This window comes from Notamacropus eugenii, chromosome 1 (assembly GCF_028372415.1).
Source record: "Notamacropus eugenii isolate mMacEug1 chromosome 1, mMacEug1.pri_v2, whole genome shotgun sequence".
NCBI lineage: Eukaryota > Metazoa > Chordata > Mammalia > Diprotodontia > Macropodidae > Notamacropus > Notamacropus eugenii.
The window spans coordinates 377,428,778-377,450,522 of NC_092872.1; the positions used below are offsets into that span (position 1 = coordinate 377,428,778).

The following is a 21,745-nucleotide window of genomic DNA, read 5'->3' on the forward strand; positions in this document are numbered from 1 at the left end:
TGACCCTGGGCAAGTCACTTAACTCAGTTTCTTCATCTACAAATGAGCTAGAGAAGGAAATGGTGAACCAATCCAGTATCTTTGCTAAGAAAACCCCAAATGGGGTCATGAAAAGTCAGACATAGTGCACAACCACAAAGGCAATGAGATAGAAGGTGGAATGTCATATCCACGAACAGAAAATAGGCCAATTTGAAATGGGGAATGAATGGTAGGAGAGGATAAGGGGAGGAAGTCAGTCTAGAAAGATACATTGGAGACATATTAAAAAGTGCTTTGAATATCAAAGAGAAGAGGTTGCATTTTGTCTTCCAGGCAACAGGAAGTCACTGAAATTTCTTGAGTAAAGGAGAGGCATAACCAGACGTGTTTTATTGACATCAGTTTGGCAGATATGTGAAGGATGTGGTTGAGAGGGAGATTGAAAGCCAGACTGGGACAAGTGAGTTGTCTACATAATTGTTGCACCAAGGATATTTAATCCAGGTCTCTGGACTCCCAATCCAGGGTTCTTTCCACTACATCACACCAAAGAGTCATTCAATACTATCAGATTCACACACAACAAACTAGAACTAGAATAATAATGATACTGAGAGCAGCTAGGAACCTTAGGAGACCTGACTCACTTGCCAGCTCCTGTCAATATGCTTCCCAACTCTGTTGACATAACCTCCCAATAGTGTTGTCTCCAGGTTACCTCTCACAAGGATCATCCTGACTTTCCTGTTAGAAAAACAATCATCACGTAGTTCTTTCCTGGAGAAGAGAAAAGTGGCATACCTGGAAATCGAAAAAGTCTTCTGAAGCAGCATTCATGATATTGCAAATCTGTAAGCCACAAAGAGGAACAAAATGAACCTGCATGTCCCTTGAGAGAAGCCTGGGGAGGGAGAGCAACCACATCCTTGCCCACCCCGCCCCCTATTCAATCTCAGTTCTTGGATACTGCAAAAACACTGAGGGAGAGTGGGAAACTCTTCCCATCACTTGGCCCACTCTGATCCCAACACATCTTCCTTTTGAAGAGTGGTATCCCTTCATCTTAACCCCACACTCACCAGGCCATTCTGGGCAACGTATGTTGGGAGACCACTAACTAAAGCCCAGTGGTCAGGAGGCGGATTCCTGTAAAAGAAAAAGCAGACACTGACTTCTCTCTTGGTTTGGAGTTCAGATAAAAACCACTAGTGTAGTACTTTTCCTTCCTCTTTTACTCTTTTTTTTCCTTCTAGCTGAAAATACCTCTATCCTCTTAACTAGAAGTGGCTATTTTCCAACTGACATTTTTTTTTGGTGGCTCATTATCTTGAAAGCTACAGGCTTCCCCTTAAATATCTCAGTAATGTGATACTGAAACAGTTGTGTGTGATAGACAACATACCCACTAAATCATTTTTCTAAATATTTTGTATAGCATATCTGTGTTTATCTTGGCAATGGTTTTAACTATATCCAGGTATAGTTGTACCAAATGGATAAGCTTAGCAATTATGGCTCAGATTCTGAGTCTTCAACGTTTATTTAGTGGAGGAATTAACAGTACTGCTACTGAGAGACAGTATAGTGTAATGAATAGAGAGCCAGCCTTGGGGTCAGGAAGATCTGGGTTCAAGTCTTTGTAACAGCTAGGACCCTGACATAAACAGGAGGGCTTGCTGTACAAGTTCTTAGATCTGCTTTTCTAAAAGGAAAGCAACTTTTGAGGGGTCAACAATCACTTTAACCAAACATATATACCAACTGAGAAAATACAAACAGAGAAATAAAGACCAACAGACAGGGTTTCCAGCTGTCTGATCATAAGCAATACATGCATCACAGATCAACAGACAGATCCAACTGTTTGACCATTATATACATACATAGTTACCAAAGAGATAAGCAACAACATCTGGGTTTTCAAAACTAGGGGGGCTCCTTAGTGGCTAACCAGAGTCTTGTCTAGCCAAACAAACATTTCCAATGAGTAAGCCCCAAAGTAAACCTCACCACAGAGTATTATACATGCATATTGACTTAGAAAATCACATATTGACATTATCTATATTCTATTATATTTATATATATTTTATTAAATATTTCACAACTACATTTCAGTCTGGTTTAGGGTGCATTCCCCAGTGGTGTGGGCTGCGTGCTTTATATGTGATACCTAAGTTCTAGGCTGTCAGGATCCTCGTGTCCTGATTCTATATCCAGTGGGTTAGCTATCCTTTCTAGCTTTCTGTCATATGTCAATCTGATGGACATGCCATCCAAGAAACTGATCTATCCAACTCATTGATAAAAAGTGTTGAGCAATATTGGATCAAGCCCAGATCCCTGGGGCACTCCACCAGATACTCCCTGCCATGTTACCATTGAACCATTAACAATGACCCTTTCAGTGCAGCCATCCAACCAGTTCTGAATCTTCTCATTGGTTGTTTCATCCACTTCTCTATTTTCTCCTCAAGGATAATATGAGATACTTTATCAAAAACTTTAGTAAGGTCTAGGTGAACTCTACCCCTAGAATTTCCCCTATCTACTAGTTTAGTACTTCCATCCCAAAGAAAAAAAGGTGGGGAAAATTAGATTAATATGACATGATGTATTTGTTCCTAACAAAACTACTCTGACTCTTTGGAGTCTTTGATTACCTTCAAGATGTTTGACAATCTTTTCTATAATGATCCATTCTAGAATTTTCTCAGGACTAAAAAGCATTCCTTGGTTTATAGTTTGTAGATGTTTCTATTTTCTATTTTGAAAATCAAGATATTTGTCCTTCTCCTGTCTTCTAACATCTCCCCATTTCCCCATAATCTTTAAAATGTTACTGATAGGAGCTCAGAGGAAAAAAAAATTTCTAATTATTTCAGGATGGGGGACTGAGGGACTGTTGGTATGGAATCACGTAGACCATCAGACTTGGTTGGTGTGTTGGTTAGTTTTGTTGAACTAGTTTCTTTCTCTTCTATGTTCTTCATTATATGGATGGCTCTCTGGATAGAGGCATGGATGGACTTACTTAGAAATCAAGATGATATAAGAAATAAATCCTATCAATAAATGTAAAACAAACTAAAAACAATGCTACCTCCAATGTGCCATTTTGCCAATGACCTAATGGGTTTGTCACTGCATAGGGAGAACCCCTTGGGGATCAATTCAGGAGGTAAGGCAACATGGTTTAAGGCCTATCTTGCTAGGTTTGTCCCTAAGGAAAGTCACAAGCTCTTGAAAATTCTATCCCCTGATGTGTCAGATAACTATTTACAATTCTACAATAATTGTTTCCCCCCAAATGCTTCTAACATCAGTCATTCCAATTAATGTTCACATCACATAGGTGAGGAAGGTAAGGCAAGCTATCCATTCCTTTCCTGATGTGAAAATTGGTTGGAATGACTGATATGAAAGAATTTTGGATAAAAAGAGCTCTAGATGCAAGTAATTGTTATTATTTAATTGGATTAGATTCAATTTCAGAGTTGTAAAACCTTAGCACTAGAATGCCATTTGGAAATAACCTAGCCCAACCTTTTAATTTTACAGAGAAGACAGCTGAGGCTCCAAGTCACACAGCAAGTTAATGACAAGGCAATTATTAAACTCATTTCTCTGCCTTTGGATTCTGTACTCAGTGTAGTATAAAGGTGTGCTCTGGTGTGAGACAAAGAAGGCAAAGAAACAGGATACCTCCTCTTCTTTCTGGAGGGAGGGAAATCTGAGTAATGGTCACAGGTTGGTTGTTAGGATGCTTGGATCCAAAGTCTGATCCCAGGCAGAGGGAATTACAGCCAAGTGAAGAGATTAGGCTTAGAAGCCAGGCTGGGGTGATCAGTAAGGGAAAGAAGAGAACCACATAAATGGATGGACTGGCTGGTTTCTCAGTGTACTTGACCATGTATCCTGAGACCTGAAAAATGTGGAGAAACTATAGGCAGCCTCCCTCAGACTGTGTGAGGACAAATGAGGTACCTTATGGACAAATGTTAGATAACAGGTGAACTTTGAAAGCAATAATGTCACCGATGCTCATAGAGACACTTCCCTTCCTCATCCTACACTTTGCTGTTTAGTCGTTACAGTTGTGTCTGACTCTTCATGATCCTATTAGGAGATTTCTTGGCAAAGATATTGGAGTGGTTTGCCATTCCCTTATCCAGATCATTTTACAGATAAGGAAACTGAGGCAAAGAGGATTAAATGATTTGTCCAGGTTCACACAGGTAGATAAAGACCTGAGACCATATTTGAACTCAGGTCTTCTTGACTCCAGGCTGGGCACTGTGCCACCTAGGTGCTCCCTCCTTCTGCACACTTGACTTCATTCAGAGTAAAAGTAACATAGCAACAGTTCTTTTGACTGCCATGCCAAACTGCTGACTCATTTTGAGTCTGCACTACTAAACTCCCCAGGGCCTTTTTTCCCACATGAATTATGTCGCACTTACACCTACCCTATCCTGTGTTTTTGTAATTGATTTAAAAAATTTTTATTTTTAAATTTTTTTATATTCAATCCCAAATCTGTAATTGATTCAAATGACAACAATATTTAAAACTCAAGGACACAGACAAGAGCAACGCAGGATCGACTGGCATGATTGGGCTCCAAGCCACATCATCGGAGAAAATGCCCACATCCATGAGAACGCAGCACTCTCAAAGTATACGATTTTATATTTCACTCTATTCAGTTCCATTTGATTGGTCAGCCTGGGCCCATCAGTTCTGATCTGATCTGGATCAGGATCTATTACCCAATACGGTAACAGACCATTCCGGCTTTGTGTCATTTGAAAACTAGTGAGCTTGCCAGCCCCGCCTTGAGGCTGTTAAATGATTTAAAATGTTGAACTTTGGGCTAGTCCCTTCTCTGAGCCTCAGTTTTCCTGTTTGTTAAATGAGGAAGGTTGTCCTAGGGGATATCTTTCCAACTGATGGCCTCTGCCTGGCTTAAATAATTAATGTTAATTAAATAATTAAAATGCTTTGAAGAAATAATAATAGCTGACGTGTAGAGTTCTTTAAGCTTTGCAAGAAAGGCAGCCTGAGGGAGCTAGGTGGTGGATTGAGCACTGGGGCTTGTAGTCAGGAAGACTTGAGTTCAAATCTAGCCATAGTCACTTAGCTGTGTGACCTTGGGCAAGTCATTTTACCTCTGTCTCAGTTATCTCAACTGTAAAATGGTGATGATAACAAAAATACTTACCCCCCCCCCCCCCCGGGTTGCTTTGAGAATCAAATGAAATTATAATTGCGAAGTGCTAAGGCACATAGTAGGTGTTATATAAATGCTAGCTAGTTAGCAGTAGTAGTGATGGTGGTGGTGGTAGTAGAGAGGGGGATACCCTTATAGTAGTCAGAGAGATCTGGACTCAGGTCAGACCTCTGATACATATTATGTGACCATCGGCAGGTGACTTAGCCTTTCAGCGACCTCAGTGGCTTTCAGTGGTCCAACTCTCTAAGACTGTACATTAAGATGAAGATCCCCATCCCATTGAAATCAAAGCTTTGGACACTGACATCTCCCTGGTTATAGCCTCTCCCCACTCCTAATCAAAGGTAAAAACAAAAAGCTTACACACATTTTACCCAATCATTAAAACAACCCTGTGAGGTGAGTACTAAGGATACTATTAACCTCATTTAATCAGGAAACTGAGTCTAGAAGTTAAATGATTTGCCTGTGGTCACACATAAGTATTAGAGATCAGATTCAAACCTGTGTCTTCCTGATTCCAAGTCCAGAATTCTATATCCAGAGATTCTTATCCTGGGGTCTGTGAGCTTATTTTTTAAAAAATATTTTGATAACTATATTTCAGCATAATTGGTCTTCTCTGTAATATTCTGTTTTCATACACTTTACCAGACTGCCAAAGGGATACATGACACCAAAAAAGGCAAAAACCCTTGCAATGTACCCACAATGTCTTGCTTTTCTTCATACCCTTTGTAGGATACTGCCATCAATAAACCCCTCTCCTCTTTTTTTTCTTTCATTGACATGGATAATATATGGCAGCATTTGTAGGCTGCCTCTTTGACACTGGAGAATCCCCTCCTATGGCTCATATGCTTCCATTAGAAACTTACGGTATTACTTTGATGTCCTCTTTCCCATGAAGGATATAGTCAATGACCTTATAAAAGTTGATTTCCTGGGCAAAGGAGAGAAAAATGTACATCAACAGTCATGAGCATAAGCACTGCTTTTAAATAAACAGGAACTATTACCTGCCTGTGGAACTAGTCTGGTTCTTTATTATCTAATCTATGGTTTCCAAAAAGTGACTTGATGAAAGCCAGGCATGGAAAAACAAATGACCTACTGTAGACCATGGATCCACTAGCCAACTAAGTAACAAGTGAGCAGAAGGCAAGAGAGTTGTCAACAGGGGTCAGGCCAAAAAAGTGTAGAAATTATGCTTACTTTTGGGATGAGACTGGACTTTACTGAGAGTGGGGAAGGTAGAGGAATTAATAATAATAGCTAACATTTATAGAGTACTTACTATGTGGCATTACAATTATTATCTCATCTGATCTTCACAGTGATTCTGGCAGGTGGGAAGTATTATTAGCTCTATTTTTTACAAGTTAAATGACTCACCCAGGATCACACAGTTAGTAGGTGTCTGAGGTCAGATTTGAACTCAGGCATTCCTGACTCCAAGAAAAGACCAAAATTCTTTTGGAAACTAGAGAAATAGGTTTTAAACTTTCTTGTTTTAGGTCTGAAAAAAAATGATCTCCCATTGCCAGTACCCATGTTCAGACTTTTATGGTCATCATGAAATGGAAGTCCCAGTGGCATCTAAAATTCAACACATCCAAAATTAAGCCTGGTTATGAACATCCCCATTACGAACAAGAGTACCACCAACCTGTAACTCACCGAGGTCCCCAACCTCAGTGTCATTCTTGACTCCTCTTTCTCACTCAGCCTACATCTGCTGCCAAATCCTAACATCTCTAATATGAACCCTTTCTGTCTGCTCATGGATCCATAATCCTAATTCAGGCCCTCATCACCTCTTGCTGGGATTTCAGCATTAGCCTTCTAACCTGTTACCTGCTTCAAGTCTCTTCCCATTCCGGTTCATCCTCCACTCAGCTACTAAGGTAATTTTCCTAAAGCGTAGATCTGACCATGTCATCCTCCCCACCTTCTTCAAAGAGCACAGGACTATAACATCTAGGGCTGGAAGGGACCTCAGAGCCTAGTGGTTAGCTAGTCCATCTCTCTCCCCACTCCCATTTTACAGATGAGGGAACTGAGACCTGGGAAGGTTAAGTAACTTGCCCAGTATCACCTGGGTAATAAGCATCAGAGGTTAGATCTGAACCCAGGTCCTTTGATGTGCATCAGCAGCTCTTTAGAAATGTATTGAAAAGTTGTGAGGATGACCAACTTTGAAAGACTTGGCTACTCTGATCAAGATGATGATCCAAGACAATTCCAAAGAACCTATGGTGAAAAATGCTGTCTACCTCCAGGGAGAGAACTGGTGAATTCTGAGTGCAGACTGAAAAGCATATTTTAAATTTTCTTTATTTTTCTTGTTTGTGTGTATATGTGTATGTTTTCTTCTGTAACATGGCTAACATGGAAACATATTTCATATGCCTTCACATGTATACTGATAATATATTGCTTGCCTTTTTAACAGGTAGGAAAGGGAGGGGCAGGAGGAAGGGAAAGGATTTAGAACTCAAAATTTTTAAAAATGAATGTTAAAAGTTTCTTTTTTACATATAATTGGGAAATATTTAACAAAACTAATTTTAAAAATATATTCTAAAAAAGAAATTTATTGAATGGATGAATATTTGGAAATCTGTGGGGTGGAGAAGCCTGTCTTGGATATCTTTGGTGGCTCAGAGAATAGTGTTGGTAGAGTCACACCATTTTTCAGTCATGATAGAAGGCTCATTCTCTAGGGTGAGTTTGACTTGTCATGGGAAGACTTTAGGGGGAGCCACTGAAGGCATTTAGGTAACAGACAGTTGCTACTCTCTGAGACTCAAATCCTCACCCTTTGCAGAAATGCTGGTAAAAGCTTTCCTAACTGGGCTTGGAACCTGTCAATGTTTGAGCAAACAGAAGTTGCTTTCATAGAAGACAAGGAGAACAGTGTGCCAGATGTAAACATTGCTCTTGGTCCAGGGCTTAGCAGCCTCATACACTGTTATTAAGCCAAGGTTACACCCAAATCAAACATGGAAAAATGGCTTGATATTTTAAGGTCAAGGTTGAGCAGTCAATGAGCACTTGCTAGTTTAAAAGTGTCTTTAAATGAGACACAAATGCAGCTCATGACAAACTCCCTTATGTAGAAGTATATACTCTTAAAAATAAGATGTGACTCTGGTGGGCATGTTAGGGGTAGGGAGAAAAGAGGAAATGGTTACATTTGCTATTTAGCATCTCTCTAACAATTCAAATCAATGCACATTAAGAGCCTACTACTTGTAAAACACTGTACTAGATACAGGATGAAATCTGCCAAAATCCTTGCCCTCAAGGAGCTTACAATCTGAGGGCGGGCATACAATATCTCACAAATACTTGTAAAGTACATTAGACAATAAGAACAAAGAAAAGTTTGTATAAAGTGCTATGAGAGATTCAAGCAGGAAAAGAATGTTCCCAGCTTAGGAGTGGGGAGAGAGTTCAGAGATGACTAACTGCTTAGGTAATTTACAACAGAGTTGAAAGGGCTATTTTTTGGTTTAAGCTTAGAAAAATAGAATAGGGCAAAGAACCCAGGCAGAGCCCCAGAAGATGAAGCCCAGCTGTGTCACGCTAGATGGGCTGGGACCTTAGATAAATCATTTCCCTGCTTTGTGGCACTTTCTTTATCAGTAAATGGAGTAGGATTATATGATTTTTCAGATACTTTCCAACTTTAAATTCTATGATCCTGAATGAGGGAAAGAGATTAGGAAGCAAAAGAAGAGAGGGGGGATATAAGGGAAAGAGGAGGAGGGAGGTACAAAAGGTCAGTTTGAGAACAGGACCAGGTAAGAACTGTGGTCACAGCAAGGGGAAGGCAAACTGACTTATCAGTATGAGTAGCAGACAAAGACTCTCAGTGTGTAAGAGCTGGAAGGGATCACATTTAATCCATCCCTATGTACACACACACACAAACACATGCACAGTCACACACATACATATACACATTAGAAAACATTTGAGTCTAATCCTACATACACACAGTCACATGCACACAATCTCTCACACACACACTCACACATTAGATGACATTTTGTCCAATCATGCAATACACACAGAACACACTCATACATACACATGTTAGAAAACATTGAGTCTAATCCTATACACATAGTCTCTCTCTCTCTCACACACACACACACACACACACACATACATACAGTCAGACACAGTCTCTCTCTCACACACATATACACTTTCACACATTAGAGGACATTTTGTCTAATCTTATACAGATACTCACATGCACACTTTAGAAAACTTTGAGTCTAATTTTACATATACTCTCTCTCTCTGTATCTCTCTCTCTTTCTCTCTCTCCCTCTCTTTCCCTCTCTCTGTCACACACATACACACACTCACATACTTTTCCACATTAGAGGACATTTTGTCCAATCCTCCACACACGCACGTGCATACACACACACACACTCTCACACATACACACAGGAAAACATTGAATCTAATCCTTTACACATACACAGTCTCTCTCTCACACACATATACATTTTCAAACATTAGAGGACATTTTGTCTAATCTTACACACGTAGCCACACACACATACATACACACATTAGAAAACATTGAATCTAATTCTACACACACGCAGTCTTTCTCTCATATACACATATACTCTCACACTTTAGAGGATATTTTGTCCAATTCTCCTGCCACCACACACGTGCACACACGCACACATACACACATACACTCCCCCACATACACATTAGAAAACATTGAGTCTAATCCTATATACATTGTCACACACATAGTCTTTCACACACACAGTCTTACACACACACACACAGACTACCCCTCACCCTCACTGTTTCCTTCTCCCCCTTGCAGGCAGAGTAGTGTTCTGAATAAAGCTTTAGATTTTAAGATAGTTGTGAGAACTGTCTGGAAACGAGAGTTGACACTTGCTAGCTCCTTAACCCTAAACAAACCACTTAACTTTGTCCCTGGACAGATCCTGAGATTAAACTCTCTCTCCCAGTACAGGTTAGCTACTCTTCTGCACTTTATCATTTTAGAGATTTTCCTGGAGCTCTGAGAGGTGAGGCAATTGACTCAAGGGTCACACGGACACTACACCCCATGTTAGAGAAAGACGTGAAGTGCTGGTCTTCATGATTCCTAAGCAGGAATACTGCTTACCTCACGGAAATGGTTGTGAGGACAGGATTTTGTAAGCCTCAAAATACTTCAGTGACTGATCATATTTCACAGATGAGGAAAGACATTTGTCCAAGGACTCACAGCTTCAATTGCCTGGTGCCTGATGCCCCGGACACTGTTCTTTTCATTGTACTGAACTGCCTCGGACATTTACACACATATGCATTGTAACACATTACAGTGTGTTGATTCCTCTCCCAGGTACCTAAAAAGAAATCTAGTAAAGGGGGGCATGTGGAAAGATGAAAGCTATAGCTATCTCACTTAAACCACTCTTTTGAACAGTCCAGGTGAAAGAACCCTGCCATTGGATTCAGAGGGGCTGGGTTCACATTCCATCTCTATTCCTTACTTAACACATAGGACCCTGGCCAAGTCACCTGATCTCTTTGGGCCTCAGTCTCCTCATCTGTATAAACAGAAGGATTGAAATAGGTGCTTTGGGGGTTGCTTCCAGGTCTAGAGTTATTACTTTTTTTTTTTGGTAATCTAACCATGGCTTAACCCTTGTCAGCTCCCAGGTAATACTGAAACCTAAGCTATAGGTTAACTGCTGACTCAGGACATTACTATGTATAAGTTCTGTTGCTCTAGGGCACATGAGTTGACCATGGAATATGTGTATCAGGGTAATGAGGCCAGAAAACTAGGAGGTTTTTAAGATAACACAGTGAACTAGAAAGAGCACTTGAATTGAAGTCAGTTTCGCCTCTGACATACTATGTGACAAGCAAATCATTTAACCACTCTTAGTTTCATTTCTACACTTTTATAATCAGGATAATAACATTTGAATTTCTACTCTGTCAAGAAAATGTTGATTCTTTCTCCACCTTATCTTATATCTGACCCCTTCTCTCCCTCATCTACCACTCCGAAGCCCAACCTTGTTCCTTCCCGTCTGAGTTGTAGCAATAACTTCCTAAACTAGCTCTTGGCTTCCACCCCTTCCCTCTCCAGTACAATCCCCTCTTCCCTTCCCCCCACCCCATAGAGTTGCCGATTGACATTCCTAAAGTAGATGCGACTTCCTTGTTCTCGAAGCTCTAGTGGGTCCTTCTTGCCTCTAGGGTACAATTCAAACTCTACGGTTTGACTCTTAAAATCCTTCACAATCTGCCTCTAAGCCTGGGCTTACGACATATTAATTTCCCTCATGAAATCTATATTCTAGACAAACTGGTCATCTCCCATCTCTCTCCCTTTCACAGGCTGTTTCTATGCCTGGAACATATTCCTTTCCCACCTCCATCTCTTAGAATTCCGATTTTCCTTCAAAGCTCAGAGCAAATGCCCCCTCCCACATGATCTCATCAGTTGCTCATGCCCTCCCTCCCTCAAATACTTTGTATTTATTCCAAATATATTTATATATGTACATGTCATTTCCCCAGATAGAATGTAAACTGTGGGAGGCCAGAGACTGCTTCATTTTAATCTTTGTTGTCCCAGAATCTTGCTGAACACATGGCACATAGTAGGCACCTAGCTAAATAAATGAGGGTAGAATGAGATAACACGTGTAAGGTGTTGGGAATGGCTATATGAATAAGAAACTATTTCCCAGGACAAAGGACAATTTGAAAATTGTAGCAGCTTACCCTTCCATCTGGTGTCCTGGGTCCTGTGTAAGGTGGAGCTTCTCCCATTAACACTGGCCACACATCAAAAAATTCCTAGAAAGAAAAAAATTCATCATGATGTCATTAAGAGGGACTTAAAAACATACCAAAGCAGAAAGGAAGCTGCGGAAGAAGAGGCATTTGGAGTCTTGTATTATGTTTGTAGTTTATTATCCATTTTAAACTATGCATTTTTTCTAAAGACCAGGAACTGTGTTTTACTCATAGATTTAGAGTTGGAAGAGAACTTTGAGGTCCTGCTCAATCTCCTGCCTATGGGAAAGCAGAAAACCACCATTCCCTGAGCTGTCAGAAAGCTTTGAGAGGATTCCACCAGAGGCCAAACCCCTAGGAATGTTGATAACCTATCCTACCTCATTCCTCAGTTATTAACAAATTCCCACAATGTCACATTTGGCTTTAGCCTAGTGATTCTGAATCCCTTGCCTTCCTCATTCAAAGCCATTCTTCCTTCCTCACTGCCCAATCTTTTATTCCCATTCACCTAACTTAATCCCTCCCCCTACTAATATCCCACTCTAAAGCTACCTTTATCCATTTCACTGTGCTCTCTGGAATGCCCATTCCATAAGTAACAAAATTGCTTTCATTTTAAATCTTCCTTTCCCTCTCCTTCAATCTTCTGGTTCTCAACTGAGACCTAGCTCCCTGCTAGATTCCCCAGACACCTTTTCTATCTCTAGATGCACTTCTACTCATTCCCTCAATTCAGTGGTTGAAGTAGAGATGTTGGAATACTGCTTGCTCCCTATTGCACCTTCCAAATTCTCATCACTCAGTAACTACTCCTCCTTGGAGGTTCACTGAATTCATATTTACCATCCAGTCAAAATTCTGGTAACCATTATCTACCAACCTCCAGGAAATTTCCCCCCATTTCCCCAGTGAATTTAATGCCTAGCTAACAGTTTTTTCTTCTCAACCCCTATCCTCGTACTAGGAGACTTCAGCATACATATTGGTATTCCCTCAAATGCCCTAACTTCACAGTTTCTTAACTCTCTCATTCCATATAATCTACTCCTCCACACCTATACAAAACTATGATTATCCCATGGTCTCTTCACCTACTGCAAATGCACCACTTCCATGCTCATGAACTTGGAAGTTCTCTTATCTGATCACAGTCTATACTCATTTCATTTCTCCCTTTGTTTTGAAACCTCAAACCCTATTCCTTGTCCTCACTGGGACCTCCAATCTCTCCCCACCTCAGTTCTTCCCCAGGCCACCACTTCATGCACTAGCTACACTTTCCTCTTTCTCCCATCTTGAGCCATTGGTTAACCAGTTCAACTCTACATATACTACGATTGTTTAGCCATTTCCCAACTGATGACACTACTTTCTTTCATTTTATTTATTTATTTTGCTAACACAAAAGTTTCATTTCAAATATTTTGATACATTTCACCTTAGGTTTTTAAAAATCATCTTCATATATAGACCATATGAAAAGACCTAAAAAGTTCCTTAGGGATCATTTGGTCTAACCACATATTTATGGTTGAGAAAATTGAGGTCCAGAGGGGTTAAGTGACTAGTCTCTTAAGTGATTTGTCTGTCACATGGGTAGGTGGTGGTAGAGCCAGAATTTAATTCAGGTGCATTGACTCTAAAGCCCAATAGTGGTGAATAAGACAGAATATTATTCATTTATTAACATTTTACTGACTTTCCTCACACAATTCCAAGTCAACCTTTTAAATTTATAGATGAGTATTCTGAGAATCAGAGGGGGAAAGTAATTTGTCCAAAGTCAAGCAGTTAATAAGAAGGATAAACAACATTTCATTGTTCATAGGGTTATAGAATTAGATCCAAAAGGACTTTAGAGGTTAGAGTTCTTCCTACAATGTTGGCATTTTCACTCCTAGTCCACACAGGATCTCACACATTAGAAATACTACATGCATGAATGAATTAATTGAATTGATAAGTGACTAAATCAAAAGAACAAGTTGGAAGACAGTAAAGATAGTCATATCTTGTTGAGATAAGCAAAGGCTGGAGTCCCACAATAATGCATCATACCCTAAAGTCCTCTTTACTGAACTTAGCTGATTGGCAGTTTTGGATGACTGGGAGCTGGGTTGTTAAGAGACTGGCTTGACCCTAGCACCTTTGCCTCATTCTCTGCCAATTTTGTAGCTGTGATCCCTTCATAATTTATTATCTCTCTCAAAGGACAGACAAATTCCCTTTGAGGTATTGATTTCTAGGTCACTAGGCTACCATACTGTTCACTTGCTGGATAACCATAAGGAAGAGGTGATGAGACAGATTTAAAACAACAACATTTATTTAAGTGTATAATTCAGCTCCATTAGAGACCCCCTTTGATGCTTCACTGTGGCTCCTCTGACTGAGTTTTCAAAGGCCCTATGAACCACCTGGAAACCAAAGCAAGTAATTGTTCTCACACAGCTATAAGTGTCCAGTGTCTGTTTACATATAAACTGGAGAGAATTCTCACCATCATTTCTGGTAATCTTACCATGAGTGTCTTCCTTGTTGACTTCAGACAGATTCCACTAGTCATCATCCAGGCTGCTGTGCTGTGCTATACTAATTCATCATGGGAAAAAACCAGAAATTCCAGCCAAATACCCAGTTTTTTTCCAGGGAATGTGTGGTATTGAGAAAAGGCAGTGGACTTGGACTTGGGAAAGACAGATCTGAATGCTGACTCTGTCACATACTAGCTATGGGGCCCTATCAGAAGTAAATTCATAACCTTTTGAGCTCTCAGTTTTCTCATCTGAAAAACAGTAATGTTGATACTTGTAGTACACACTTCACTGGGTAGTTGTAGGGATGATGATTTGCAAACCATAAAGTAATAGAAATGTTAGCTATTTTACTGACCTTTCGTTGGTTCCCAGTCACTTAGATAAATGCTGATATAAGGAAGGAAAATCTAAAGGAAAAGTCTGATGTCCCCTCTTTCTCCAAGGGTTCTGAAGCATCATAGAGTTTAAACTTTGAGAACCTCCAAGTTTCCCCAATCCCTTCATTTTACAGATCAGGAAAATGATACTTGGAGAGGGACCATGATTTGCCTAGGATTACAAGAAATAACAGTAGAGCTAGAATTTGAATCTACTTCCTCTGACTTCAGATCCAGAGCTCTGGACCCTACTATAATGGATACCCAAGGAAACTCTAGCAGTTTAGAGAACCTATCAAGCCCTAGGAGAATGGCAGATTAGTTTCCACCGTAAACCGACTGCTTTCATTCTTATTAAAGTCATCGTAAACATACTTCCCCAAAGGATTCAGTTGTTTCCTCTGGAGCTGACTCCTTTGAAACATCCTCTCAAGATGTTGCTCTCCCAGGAAAGAGCTCAGAAAAAGTGGTTTTTTTTTTTCAGGCTTAAGCCTAGGGTTAAATTCTTCTGCATAACTCTTTGGAATAGTGAGGAATCTTCCACATTCAGGCAGTTGAATGCTGGACTCACTAAGTCAACACTGGCTTTTCTGAAGGAACAGCAAAAGTTCTGTTTCTGAATGTTGCAAATCTTGGCTGAACCTGATTTAAGATACAGTTACTACTCTCAGGTTTGCGCTAGAGAAACAATCTAGTCTAGCCCTGTCTGTGCAGTTGTATTTTTCAGTTGGTTTGTTGATCTGTAGGCTTAATCCCTAAATTCTCAGAAAGACAGAAACTTTCTAAAGTTTACTAAAGTCAGAAAATGCTACATGATTAAATTTAGATAGATCCTTGGTAGGGAAGCGAATGTGGTGGGCTATGTAGGAAAATGGAAAGAATGCTGGATTTGGAGTCAGAGGCTCTGGATTCTGCTTCTTTCTCTTTTTTTAACGTTTATTTATTTTTAGTTATCAACATTCACTTCAATATGTTTTAAATTTTTTACCTCTTTCTTCCCTCCCCTCTCCTCAAGATGGAATGCAATCTGATATAGGCTCTACATATGCTTTCCTTTTAAACATATTTTTACATTAGCCATGTTGTATGGGCTATGTTTCTTTCTACCCATATGACCTTTGGAGAATCATTTAATTTCTCTGAACCTTACTTTCTTCCTCCGGAAAAAGGAAGGTTTTACAGGACAACTTTAAAGGTCTCTGACAGCTGTAAGTCTTTCAGTTCTAAATCGCCTTCAGATTTGTTACGTCAAAACTCAGGTGTCATCTGAATCCTGCTATCGTTATTCAGTAATTCCAGTCACATCTGACTCTTCACGACCCCATTTTGAGATTTTCCTGGCAAAGATACTGGAGCGGTTTGTCATTTCCTTCTCCAGTTCATTTGACAGATAAGGAACTGAGACAAACATGGTTAAATGATTTGCCCAGGGTCACATAGTAAGTATTTGAGGCCAGGTTTGAACTTGAGAAGATGAGGAGCTTTGCTCACTCCAGGTCTGGTACTTTACCTCCTGTACCCCCTTGCTGCCCCTGCCTTGAGACAGGCAGACTAGGGGAGAGGGAGTGAAGAGATCACCCTTGTTGCAGAAGGGAAAGTGAATTGGAGGGAAAAAAATGTCAGGAATGTGACTCTTTCCATTGGTTATTTTCTAAGAACTCAAGTTTTCTGCTCTCTACTATTGTGCTTTCAACTCAAGAAATTCTCTGTCCCTGGTTACCCAGTTCCCCCTCTAGTACTGGTTCCCTCCCTAAGTCTCTTCATACCCTTTTCTGTCTCTTTGACTCCTCCTTGGCTTCTCTTCTCATTTCTTGTTCTCTCTCTTTTACCCTCTTATGTTTATTTTCTTTATTTTAATTGATCACAATCTAGAAGTAAATTCATCGTAATTTATTGATTTATTCAATGTACTGTTGGGTTCCCTGGTCTTAACCACTATTCCCTTCATTCTGCTGCTCTCCTCACTTGTTACTGCTAATTTAATGAAGATAACAACAGTTTCCCACCCAGTTGTGTGCTTACTTTTCAGATGGCCCTACCAAGTAAAAGTATATTTTGCTGCTACTCAGCCTTTGGGTTGGTCATTTGCTAGGTGTAGGTTAATGACTTTTCATGGGAAAAAGGTGCAACATCCCTACTATAAAAGGATGACATTATGTGGAGCTCACAGTATAACCCTAGTTCTCCCAGACTTTCCCTGAGACATGTGAGGTGGTTATGGGAAGATGGATTCCATCAAAAACATGCAGAAACTTTATGTACAATACTTGCTACACAGATTGCCTAACCTTTTGCTTGGTCATGTCCAAGAGCCCCACAGAGTATCTGTCACAGTTGAGAAAGGCACGGACTGTGTAAAGGGCTTTGTGGAACTGTCTTTCGATGTCTGTAAGTTCTTCAAAGACTTTGCTCCCAGACCACAGGAGTATCTAAATGAATATAAAGAAAACATGTAAAAGATTTAGGATAAGCTACAGCAGCAGCAGTTCTTCTAGCTGCATACAAAAGACTTTGGAGCCTTCTTAGCTTGAGTTTAATGCAACACTATAAATATCTAGTCAGTCAGACAGGCAGCACTGATTAAGCACTATAAATGCCTGTACTAAATGCTGGACATAGAAAGAAAGGCAAAGGGAAGTCCCTGTTCTTGAGGACCTCCAAGTCTAATGGGAGAGACAATCCATATGGCCAAGAAGTCCAGGATGAGTGGGTTTCTTTCCTAGTATCTCCTACATAAATGACTCAAACCCCAAGCAAATTAGGTAGAATTCTCTTACATTTGGCTTCTTACCTGGCCCCTGCGGGTTTCACAGTTGTGAAGGTAGCTCAGGTGGAACACTTTCATGAGTAGATTTGCAAAATTAAGGTACTTCATTAGAATCTGAAATACAAACAGAATGAGAGGGATGAAAAGGACCATGAATTCTTTGGGAGAAGGAGATCAGGGAATTCTTTTTCTCTTTAGATACATTTTTAAAATTTGCTAAGCAAGTTTTCTCCAGGCAAGTTTATTGTTACATGACAAGGAAATGAAAACGGGATGCTTAGAGGACTATAATCAAGAGAATGGAGCAGAATGTCTGAATTCAATTTCATCAAGATTTCATTGCTAACAATGCACATGATACTGCTCTAGTCCTTATAAGGATGGAAGAAAAATGACAGTCCTTACCTTCTTTCCTTGATCAGGGGCATGGAAATGTATGCCGTCCTCCCCCCAAACTATAGTAAATTCCAAGAAATTGTCTGGGAAGAAAATGAAACCCCTAACTGATTTTCTGACAGGCTGTGTAAGAGTACTAAGCCATATGTGGGATAAGACCTGCTCAACCTGTGAGATGCATGAATCATTAATACATACTTTGTTAGTCAATCACATACAGAAATACAAAAATATTTTCATAAGGGTTGCCCTAGATGTCATAAAAAAGATATTGGTGAGCTTAAAAGCATCACTCAATATGTTTATGAGGGAAAGAATAAAGAAAAAGATAAACTGACATCAAAACCTCACCCGCTCCTGGCCCCTTGCCCAAACAGCTCTGGCTCCCTTCCAAGCATGGATCCCTGCCCACGCAGCTCCGACTCTCATTCAAGCTGTATTAGGGAATCAGGGGCTGCAACAGTGTTTTTGTTGTCACACCAAAAAGGCCATATTGCCAGAGAATGTAAAAAGAAGTGGACCTTAAGGACAGAAATAGAGGGGACTCTAGACGAGACTCAGAAAAAAGACTTAGTTTTAGGCATAAGGGTGTTCGTGAAAGGGAGGGACCATGGGTTCTGGTGATCTTCTTGTTTTTTTTCCTCAAACCTGATGTCCTTGCCCCAACTATGCCAGTATCTCTTTCTCTCCATACCAGAGAACTTCAAATCTCCCTTAAAGCTGGTAACATGACTTGTGACTGCTTACTAGATACTGGAGCTTCCAATTTGGTTTTGACTGTACTTCTATTGGTTCTATAAATGTTATCAAGAATTCAGGGAAGCCTCAAAGCCTCAACTTGTCTCCCCATATGGTTACCATTGGCCTTTTCTTTATATCCAATTCTCCTGTTAACCTGTTGGGCTGTTATCTCCTTTATAAACTTAGGGCCACAATTTCCTGCTTCCCCAATGGATTCTGTTCTAGCAACTCCCTTAGGACTCCCTCTTTTTGTTCTCTGTATTGATTTAGATGGCCCTAGAGAGAGAAAACAAGGGATCTAGAAAATGTTTGTATTTTGCTTTATTGTAATACTATCCACTTGGCATTTCTCCTTCCCCAGTTAGCTCCTCACAAGAGAATTTTAGAACCAAAAACTCTAAACAAAAAACAGTAATCACGGGAATGAAAAATTGTCAATCATGGGAAAATGGAAAAATGTTCACAATGCCATTTGCTTTATGCCTCACAATCATACTTACCTTGTTCATTTCCCTGTTGTTGCTTAATTCTAACATTAGGATTGGAAAAGACTTAATACTGTTAGTAAACTTCATGGTGATGTAGGGAATGCTTGTCATCTTTGAGAAATCAGGTCCCATGCATTTTGACTTTGTCATCATGCCCATCAGTTATGCTGACTGATGGGTAGTGCTCCCTATCACTGAAAACAATGGTCTTTGACCTTATTATAGCTTCACAAGTCAGTCTGTGCTATGATTGATCAGTCTTCTTGTTCCGGCATTAATTAATCAGGAGAGGTTATGATGAGCCTTCAGGAAATCCAAGATATTATAGCTGCCTAAACCAAGTGACCACTGGTGGAATCCTTCATCCTGGATCACTTGAATGCAGGGAAATGGCATATTAGCCATCATAGGTAAATAGGCTCTCTTCACTTTATGTTTCATTATTATTCTTAGATACTCTGTATTAGTTGTACAATACTATGCCAAAAGGCTTTCTAGTTGACTTTTCTTGGTTTATGACGCTTGTGATGTTGAAATATATTCATGCACACATATATATGTGTATGTATGTACATACATACACATATATATGGGCACATAAAAAAACCGTATAAATTTAGCTTATAGTGATCCATGGGGGGAGGGGGAAAAGAGAGAGAGGGAAGAGAAGGATCTAAGGGGGGAATTGTGAGAACCAAACTGACTCCAGTTTGTGAACCACCTACATCTTAAAACTTAAGTTTCATTATCACCTAATTTCAAAGAATTCTCCCTGCTCACTCACCCCGTCTCAACAGAGAAAGTTGCAAATCTATCCTTCAGTAAGAAACCAGATTACCTGATATCTATATTCGATTCTATATCCTATTCATTGTTTTCTTTTAAGATATAAAAATCTATGCAAAATGTGAATTTGGGGTCTTTGCACCTGCTGAAGGGCCTTTGACCCACTTTATTTTGTATACTTCGCTAATAAATTACATAGTTCAGGCTTTGTTTCCTCAATTATAAGTCCACTTGTGACACTTGTTACAAAAAAAGGGGAGAAATTTCATCAAAGCAAATTAATGCTTTAACCACATTTAATAATATACACAATGTTTTATACCCATAGTTTCTACCTACCCCCCTCCCCCATCTCTGCAAAAAAGGGCAGAAAGAAGGGCATTTTTTCACTTCTTCTCTGGAACTATTTTGTCATTATAATTATACTTTGATTTAATTTCGGTGTTGTTCACCCATTTACATTAGTGGAGTTATGTGTATTTTGTTTCTGATTCTTACATGTAAACTGGCAGCTAGGTGGTGCAGTGGATACAGCACCAGTGCAGGAATCAGGAGGACCTGAGTTCAAATTTGACCTCAGACACTTAACACTCACTAGCTGTGTGACCTTGGGCAAGTCACTTATAACCTCAATTGCCTCATCCTGGGTCATCTCCACTCATCCTGATGAATATCTGGTCACTGGATTCAGATGGCTCTGGAGGAGAAGTGAGGCTGGTGATCTGCACAGCCCTCCCTCACTCAAAACAAAGTCAAGTGCAAGTCATGTCATCATTTCTCTGATGGCATGGTCTTCCTCAGCAATGAACGATGAACACACACACACACACGTAAACTACTAGTGCTAAAAGTGATGGCCAGACTCAAAGCTTCTTGTTTCTAAGTTTTCCTTACCTCTTCATCCCTCTTGGAAAAACATGGTTCATCCACTTTATTCACAGCCATGATTACTGCTACAACATCTTTTCCATTCATTATGGGGCAAGCCAAAATGCTCTTGGTCTTGTATTCTGTGAGATCATCAACAAAGTCACAGAAATGCTCGTCCTGAGGAACAAAGGAGTAAGTGCACGAGTCTGTCATTGGGTTCATTAAAAGAAAAAAGAGACAATACCATTATTTCCCTTGACCTATTGATTAGGCATCTCTTTCCTTTGCAAAGGCAAAAAGGGAATCACATCATATAGCATTTTAGACTCAGAGACTGTTAAGAGTCATAAGGGATCATAGAAACCATCCAATGCAACCTTTTCATTTTGTTGATGAGAAGATTCTGTTCTGGAGGAAAGAAGTTGCTCCAGGCTGCACAGCCAATGAGTAGCAGATCTGGCATTAGAAGACACATCATTATAAGATACAGAGGTGAAAGGGACCTTAGAAGTCACTCAATTCACCCTTCCCATTTTACAAATGAGGAAACTGAGGCCCAGAGAAATTAAATGACTTGACAAAGGTAAAGTGCAAGAAGTAACAGAAGCAGGATATGAAACCAGCTGACTCCAGTCAGCTTTCTTTCTCCTGGATCAGGTTGCATCTCCTGAGTGAGAGTTCTCTGTTATGAATGCCTGGAAGCAAGTTTCCCAAGCATCTATGTGAGGAGAACCAGGAAG

The 21,745-nt window shown here is 40.0% G+C and overlaps 1 protein-coding gene across 1 annotated transcript in view; it reads right to left on the reverse strand.

Annotated features, from left to right (window-relative positions):
• PDE6A (phosphodiesterase 6A) overlaps window positions 1-21,745 on the reverse strand; it is a 95,414-nt gene that overhangs the window by 66,026 nt on the left and 7,643 nt on the right. The window contains exons 2-8 of the mRNA XM_072630689.1: window positions 21,030-21,182; window positions 17,749-17,838; window positions 17,246-17,386; window positions 12,026-12,100; window positions 6,097-6,161; window positions 1,062-1,128; window positions 784-831 (exon numbers count right to left, since the gene is read on the reverse strand). Coding sequence (XP_072486790.1) covers window positions 784-831; window positions 1,062-1,128; window positions 6,097-6,161; window positions 12,026-12,100; window positions 17,246-17,386; window positions 17,749-17,838; window positions 21,030-21,182 — 639 coding nt within the window. The remainder of the gene's footprint in view (window positions 1-783; window positions 832-1,061; window positions 1,129-6,096; window positions 6,162-12,025; window positions 12,101-17,245; window positions 17,387-17,748; window positions 17,839-21,029; window positions 21,183-21,745) is intronic.